This window comes from Nipponia nippon, unplaced genomic scaffold (assembly GCF_047370975.1).
Source record: "Nipponia nippon isolate SJK-2023a ecotype South Korea unplaced genomic scaffold, ASM4737097v1 scaffold_4, whole genome shotgun sequence".
Taxonomy (NCBI): domain Eukaryota; kingdom Metazoa; phylum Chordata; class Aves; order Pelecaniformes; family Threskiornithidae; genus Nipponia; species Nipponia nippon.
Genome location: NW_028262358.1, coordinates 62,547,652 through 62,555,428, shown reverse-complemented (window position 1 = coordinate 62,555,428; position 7,777 = coordinate 62,547,652). Strand labels below are relative to the sequence as shown.

The following is a 7,777-nucleotide window of genomic DNA, read 5'->3' as shown; positions in this document are numbered from 1 at the left end:
CCGCTTGTCTGAAATCTTGTAGGTAGAATTACAATTTTACATGGAAGTATTTTGCTCCTTGCTGACTGTTTGGCTTGCTGAAGGTACCACACTTAATCACTTTAATTTTTTTTAATATAATTAGAAGATTTTAAGGCAAAATAGGAGTAACTTTGAAGATATTAAAAAAGCCATCAACAATTTACTGGTATTATATTGATGGAAATTGGCACCATTTTTTCTGCCTCATCAGTTCCAGAACTTGACTAGCTAACCCAAAAAATTCTTTTGCATATAAACGAAAGTTCTTAGCTTAATTTACTCTTTTTCCCCCCAGCTTTTTTTGCTGTGATTATCCTGAGAACACTTTGAAAGTATATCTTATAAATATGAAGAAGGACTGTTTGCATAATCTAGTATCAGTTCTGAATTTAATGCAAATTCAGATCAAAAGCAAGCAACACTGAAAGTGCTGCAAACTTCTATTACAAATATTTTGGTCCAAAAACTAACTACTATTTCAAAGCATAAATTTATCATGAAAATGCAACTGTGACTGCAAGAATCTCAGTATCTATCTTGTGCCCTGACCACAAGTAATGCTTATCAGGAAGGCGATGCCTTTTCAAGTACAAGAGAGGAAATAAATGCTGTATAACTTAATTGTAACTGAAAAGTAAAAAAAATGGCGTAAGATGCAGAGAAAGGAGATCACAGTGACCATAGAACTGAATGAAGTGAGATTCTATGGTTTAGTTACCAAGTTTTCAAATTGTAATCAGCAATGACTTGATTACGGCACGTAAGTGTCCTTGCACGTAGTAACTGTTGGGGCAGGGCTTGTTTATCTAACAAAATAAGCAGCAGCAGACACCAGCAGCTGGCAAATAAGGCCAGAGGAAATACAAGCCAAACATAAGGGATACTTTCCTCTTCAGGGAAGGCTGGTTGGCAGCTGGAGCAAACTATTGAGGGAGCTGGAGCATCCTCATCCTTCCCTGTGGAAGCCAGATCCTAAACACAAGCGATTGATCTTAGGGCAGCAGTAACTGTATACAATTCAACAGAATACCGAAAAAAAAGTAAATAATTGTTTCCTACCATTGGGTTAGAGCCCCCACATTGCAAATGACAATTAAGAGACTATGTGCAAAGAGGTTAGTTAAGAAAACTTTAGGAAATACTGGGAATGATTTCAGGTGGCTTAAATGAGGCCGGTCTATAATAGTAGAAATTTTGCCCTTTTCACATCTGTTCAGGTGATCCTCTCCAACTATTTTCTTCTTTCACATTGAGCTATAACCCTCCTCTGTGAACCTCCCGATGCACAAATGTATTGATATAAGTATTTAGGTATAACATTGCTACATGATCTATATCTTTATTATAAAAAAGAGTTGAGGACATTTTTTACATCAGATAAGGAGTCATCAGTATGAAATATTTTACTGTCACAGAAAATGCCAAGTCATGCAACAAAAACATTACCTGAGAGAAAAGATATAGGTAAAGGTCTTCCTTCAAAAATACACCTAACCATGTACCTAGTTTGGAGGGTACAAGTTTTTTTTCTTTTTTTGCTTCTCCTCTTCAAACCCAAACAAATCATTACTGTGATTTTTTTTTTTGTTGTTAAAAAAAGGTCCATTAAGTAGAAAAGTGACAGATAGGCTTTGAAAAGAAAAGTACCACCTGCCCTAGTAAGTAATTTCTAGAATATCGTGTAATTTTACTATCCTAAATAAATATCACATGATATGGAGAAAAAGTGAACTTGTATCAGAAGTCCCGGTCAGGACATCAGATAAGAAAAGAAAGCCCACAGGTTCACTTTCTGGGTCTGCCACGGCAAGTGGGATGTGTCTGAAGAAGCAGCGGTGTGCCTGGGGCAGACTGCTCCATCTGAGGTAGTCACGCCAGCCTGCTGTTAAAGTCGTCGGAGAGCAACAGGCACTTGCAGGACATGAGTCATGCAGATGCCATACTGCGAGTGTCTAAGGCTGAGTGACACACGGTCTGTCCAGTAAGGTTGTTTCACTGAATCCCTCTGTGCCACATTTTCCCCCAGTTTAAAATAAGACTAATGCTGGCTTTCTTCTCCCTTATGTCTGTTCAGCCTGTAGGTACACCTGCTAAAAGAACTGTTGCTGGCTGCATATCTGCGCGGCACAGTATAGACAGGACCCCACACCTCAGGCAAGTCTTTCAAAAGAGACACATAAGAACTTCATTAATGAGAATAATGTTTATAAAACAGAAACAAAATAGATACTGGAATGCCCTTAACTTCCGCGGAAGTCGGCTCAAACCATTACACGTAGCAGGAGTGAGACCTAGAAAAGACTGTATTGTGTCAAGATACATGAAATAGCCCAGCAAAATGTCATACTGTTGCTTTTTATTTGCTAAAAGTAACTGCTTTCAAACACTGATCATTTGTTTTGGTAGGAATTACAATGTGAAAATCCTAACAGCATCCTCTGTAAAAATACATATATTTTTTAAAAGTAGAGAATCTCATAACCATCATATTTTACCTGAGGGGTTTATGATGGGAGTTGAAAACACTTGTATCACATCTGAAAACTGTTATAAGTAACTATCATGAATAAGTTATTCAACTGTGATGGTTCCAAAAACTTCAATACATTAAGATGTGTTTTCTCCACTGAGTCCATCGCTCTCTTTGGCAAAGGAAACAAGACTTCGCATTTTAGAATATTTTAGAAAATTACTGTTCAGTCTTCCATTTCTACATGCAGTCCCCATTGTTCCTTGAATTGCAGGAGGTACGTTTCTTGGTCCTTTGATGAGTCATCAGATACCTCTTTCTCATACAGTCTGGACAAAATCCCTTCTTTGTCAGGATCATCACACTTGAATATGCCTTCACACACCTGATTTTCAACACTGGACAAGGTAGGAATATACAGTCTTCCAGTGTGAGGATCCCAGTCTATTAATATGGTCTGTTCACCCTCTTTCTCTGTGAGGCCCTGTGCTATTTTTTCCAGCTGAGGATAGGATGTCTGCCCAGATTTGTCAGTATCCAAGTCCACCAAGTTGATACGGGTCTCACCTGGCAATTCATCTCCTGTATCAACCATCTTCAAATTAAGTTCCTCTACTTTCTGTCCCAAACAAGGGTCTGGTGCCCTCACCTCTAGTTGGGGGCAATACGGCTGTCCTGTTTTGATATTAACCAAGTCCCCCAAACCAATCTGTGGCTCACCTAGTAGTCCCGCAGGGGCAGAGGTCTTCTCTTTCAAGCTGAGGTCTTCTAGTTTCTGACCAGAACTGAAATCTTCAGCCCTTATATCGTTTTCATACTCTACAGTCCCTGCGTTTTTCTGTCTCAAAGCATTCTTTGTTCCAGTCTGGCCGTAAGATGGCCAGTTCCCAGTTTGGTCCCCTTCTGCTAAAATATTCTCTTTGTGTGAAATCTCTTCGTGTGAAATATCAAGCAAGTGTTTTGTTTCCAGCACTGCTTTTGAAGGCAAATCCTTCCCTTTGGTGCCACTGTAAACAGTGTAATAGCAGGGACTTTTCCTTTCTGATAGATGATTGGATTCCTGAGATGGCTTGTACTCATCCACATTAACAGTGATAAGGTTGACCACTATTTTTTCACATGGTATGAAAACCCTTTCCTTGCATTTGTCAGTGTAGCGCCATACCTGGAAAGCAAAAAATATTTTTATTTGAGCAAAGTGTAATAAAAATACTATCTTGCTGCTTGCACGCAGTATGGGAAACAAATAGGATGAACTGGAAGCGTTGGTCAACTCCCAGAGCTATGGTGTCATTGGTATTAGTGAGACTTGGTGGAATGAGTCCCATGACTGGAGTGCTGGGATGGAGGGCTACCGGCTGTCCAGGAGGGATAGGCAGGGCAGGCGAGGTGGAGGTGTCGCACTGTATGTAAGGGAGACGTTTGATTGTACAGCCCTTACAGTTAGTGATGATGTGGTGGAGAGCCTCTGGGTAAGGATTACGGGGACGGAAAACAAAGGAGATGTTGTAGTGGGTGTCTACTACCGATCGCCCAGCCAGGATGTAAGCACTGATGAGTTATTCTATAGGCAATCAGGACAAATTTCAGGATCTGTAGCCCTTGTCCTTATGGGAGATTTCAACTTCCTAGACATTAACTGGGAATATCATACTGCTGTGATGAGCAGGTCTTGGAAATACTTGAAGTTTGTAGGAGATAAATTATTGTCACAGGTACTCAGCCAACTAGGAAAGATGCCCTCCTAGACTTGCTGTTTGTGAACAGAGGACTCATGGGGGATGTGATGGTAGGCGGCTGTCTTGGCCACATTGATCATGAAATGGTTGAGTTCAAAATTTTCAGTGCAATGAGAAAAAAGGACAGCAGAGTTGCTACCCTGGACTTCAGGAGAGCAAACTTGAAGCTATTCAGGGAGCTACTTAGCAGCGTACCCTGGGAATCTGCTTTTGAGGGCTTAGGGGCCCACGAGTGCTGGTCAGTCTTTAAGAATCACCTTTTAAAAGCACAGGAGCAGGCAATTCCACTGTGTCGTAAGTCAAGCAAGCGGGACAGAAGACCAGCTTGGCTGAACAGGGAACTAACTCCTCGTGGAGCTCAAGAGGAAAAAGAAACTGTATGATCTCTGGAAGCAAGGTCAGGCTTTGCAGGATGCTTACAGAGTCATGGCTCATATATGCAGGGAGAAGACAAGGCCAAAGCTGAACTAGAGTTGAAACTGGCCAATGTTGTTTCAGATAACAAGAAGGGCTTTTTCAAGTATGTTAATAGCAAGAAGAGGAAAACACTGGACCAGTACTTGTGGAAGATGGTCATGCAACTAATAGGGATGAAGAGAAAGCAGGGGCATTAAATGTTGGTTTTTTTTTGTCTCAGTCTTTAATAATACCGATAGACCTTGGGATGCCCAGTCCTCTGAGTTGGAGGGCCACAAGTGCAGGAATAGTGACTTTCCAATTGTGGACGAAGGGGCCAGCTGTATCAGCTGAATGTTCACAAGTCCACGGGGCCTGATGGGATTCATCCCAGAGTACTGAAGCAGCTAGCGGAGGTTATGGCAGGACCCCTCTCGATCATCTACCAAAGGTCTTGGGAGTCTAGGGAGGTCCCTGCTGACTGGAAGCTAGCCAACACTATTTCAATTTACAAGAAGGGCATGAGGAAAGACCCAGGGAACTACAGACCTGTTAGTCTAAGCTCAGTACCTGGAAAATCACAGAGAGGATTATACTGGGTGCTATTGAAAGGCATTTAAAGAATAATGCAATCATCAGGCACAGTGAACATGGGTTCACAAAGGAAAAGTCCTGTTTAACTAATTGAATATCCTCCTATGACAAGGTCACCTGCCTCGTGGATGAAGGGAAGTGGTGGATGTAGTTTTTCTGGATTTTAGTAAGGCTTTTGATTCTTTCCCTCACAGCATCCTTATGGACAAGTCGTCCAACTGTGGGATGAGTGGGTACGCAGTGTGCTGGGTGAAGAACTGGCTGAACGGCAGGGCTCAAAGGGTGGTGACTGGTCACCAGCGGTGTTTCTCAGGGCTCAATTCTAGGGCCTGTTCTGTTCAATGTATTTATCAACAATTTGGATGCAGGAGTTGAATACACCATTAGCAACTTTGCTGATGATACCAAACTGGGAGGTGCTGTTGACTCTCTTGAGGGACAAGAAGCCTTACAGAGGGATCTAGATAGATCGGAGCACTGGGCAATGATTATTTAACAAGTCCAAATGCCAGATCCTGCACCTAGGATGGAGTAATGCTGGGCACAAGTATAAATTGGGAGAGGAGAAGCTGGAGAGCAGCCCTGCAGAAAGGGATCTGGGGGTGCTGGTTGGCAGCAGGCTCAATAGGAGTCAGCAGTGTGCCCTGGCAGCCAAGAGGGCAAACCACACCCCGGGGTGCATCAATCACAGCATAGCCAGCCGGTCAAAAGAGGTGATTATCCTGCTGTATTCAGCACTGGTGCAGTCTCACCTTGAATACTGCCTGTAGTTCTGGGCCCCACAATTTATGAAGGATGTGAAGGTCCTTGAATTCATCCAGAGGAGTGCAACAAAGCCTGGTGAAAGGGCTGGAAGGCATGTCCTATGAGGAGTGGCTAAGGACTTGGGGCTTGTTTAGTTTGGAGAAAAGGAGGCTGAGGGGCGACCTCACTGCTCTCTACAGCTTCCTGAGGAGGGGACGTGGAGAGGGAGGCGCTGAGCTTTTCTCCCTGGGATCCAGTGACAGAACACCTGGGAATGGTTCAAAGCTGTGCCAGGGGAGGTTCAGACTGGATATTAGGAAGCACTTCTTTACCAAGAGAGTGGTCGAACACTGGAACAGGCTTCCTGGAGAGGTGCTCGATGCCCCAAGCCTCTCAGTGTTTAAGAGGCATTTGGAGAATGCCCTTAACAACATGCTTTAACTTTTGGTCAACCCTGAATTGGTCAGGCAATTGGACTGGCTGATCATTGTAGGTCCCTTCCAACTGAAATAGTCTATTCTGTTCTATTATACTGTTACAGATTTCTAAGATGTAAGGCTAGGCTAGACCTTGTTAGGATTCAATATGTCAGTTTAGGGAAGAAGGAAGTTCATCATATAAACCTCCAGAAGTGTTAACATGTGCCACTTTTTTAATCCTATCCAACGTAAAACTATATTATGACCAGCTCTAATTTCCCTTTTCTCATCCTCCCCATGTCAAAATAATGGTTAGAACAATTCTGTCAAAGTCTTTTTTTGTTTCCACCAGCACAAACTCAAGTGACTTTGGAGAAAACATCAGAGTTGTCCTTGGGTCACAGATTACAGAATCGATTCCATTCTTTTTAACCAGTGAAGAGGAAGTGCAGTCAAAACCACATCCCACAAGTACAGAGTCAGGCACCATGTTAAGGTATAGCTTACAGAGAATTAAATAATATCAGGTTTCCTTTCAGAGAGGAAGCTATACATAAGGTTGAAGTGCAGTGTATGGAGCCTGCATTGTGCAGTCTTCACAGGCTGCTTTTGTGACTCTATGATAAATCATCTAGTTAAACAACAGGAATCTTTCTGAAATGAGTAGTATTTCTAACAGAAATAAATACTGTATGAGCAGTCAGTAAAGGAAAGTGCAATACAAAAACAACCAGAAGCTGCACTTCAGTGTTTTCAAGCTTGAATAGAAGACGAAGATCACTAATCTATGTACCAGGTAGTCTGAAAGTTCTCCCAGGTCAGAAGTGCTGGACCAAAACAAACTGCTTATTCCAGCTCTCCCTGACCACACGGAGTACCCATGTGGAATAGCCTGGAGGTTGGGAAAAGCAGTGAGCATCATTAAAGTACCAGGTATAGTTATGTGTTACATTAACATGAACTGAACCCAGAGTTGGAAAAAAAAATTGAAGTTTTCAAGGTGGTCACAAAAAAGTGCAATGGACATTAAAAATCCCCCAACATATAAATAATACATTAATAAAAGAAGATACTCCCGGAGTTGGAGTTTAGTCTGCTGTTGAGTGGAAATTCTTCACTAAGTAGCTGGCTGTAAAGAGCTCTGTCCTGCTAGCTCTCCAAGGGAGACCAAGCTATCCACCTCTACCATGCCCTGCGTCGCAGGATGAAGAATAAAGAAAAGACAGACAGACAAAGACTTTTTACCAGGGCCTGTAGTGACAAGGGACAATGGTTTTAAACTGAAAGAGGGTAGATTTAGATTGGACATAAGGAAGAAACTCTTTACTATGAGGGTGGTGAGGCACTGGAACAGGTTGCCCAGAGAAGCTGTGGGTGCCCCACCATTGCAAGTG

At 42.4% G+C, this 7,777-nt stretch overlaps 1 protein-coding gene across 12 annotated transcripts in view; it reads right to left on the bottom strand.

Moving 5' to 3' along the window:
• Positions 1 to 1,594: 1,594 nt before the first annotated feature.
• IL20RA (interleukin 20 receptor subunit alpha) overlaps positions 1,595 to 7,777 on the bottom strand; it is a 50,346-nt gene continuing 44,163 nt past the window's right edge. For 9 of the 12 annotated variants that reach the window (XM_087775290.1, XM_087775291.1, XM_087775288.1 and 6 more), the window contains one exon: positions 1,596 to 3,656. In XM_087775290.1, coding sequence (XP_087631416.1) covers positions 2,718 to 3,656 — 939 coding nt within the window. In that variant the 3' untranslated portion in view covers positions 1,596 to 2,717. Of the gene's footprint in view, positions 3,657 to 7,777 lie in introns of all 12 variants that reach the window. The other 3 variants (XM_087775284.1, XM_087775282.1, XM_087775293.1) reach the window with 2 other exon arrangements.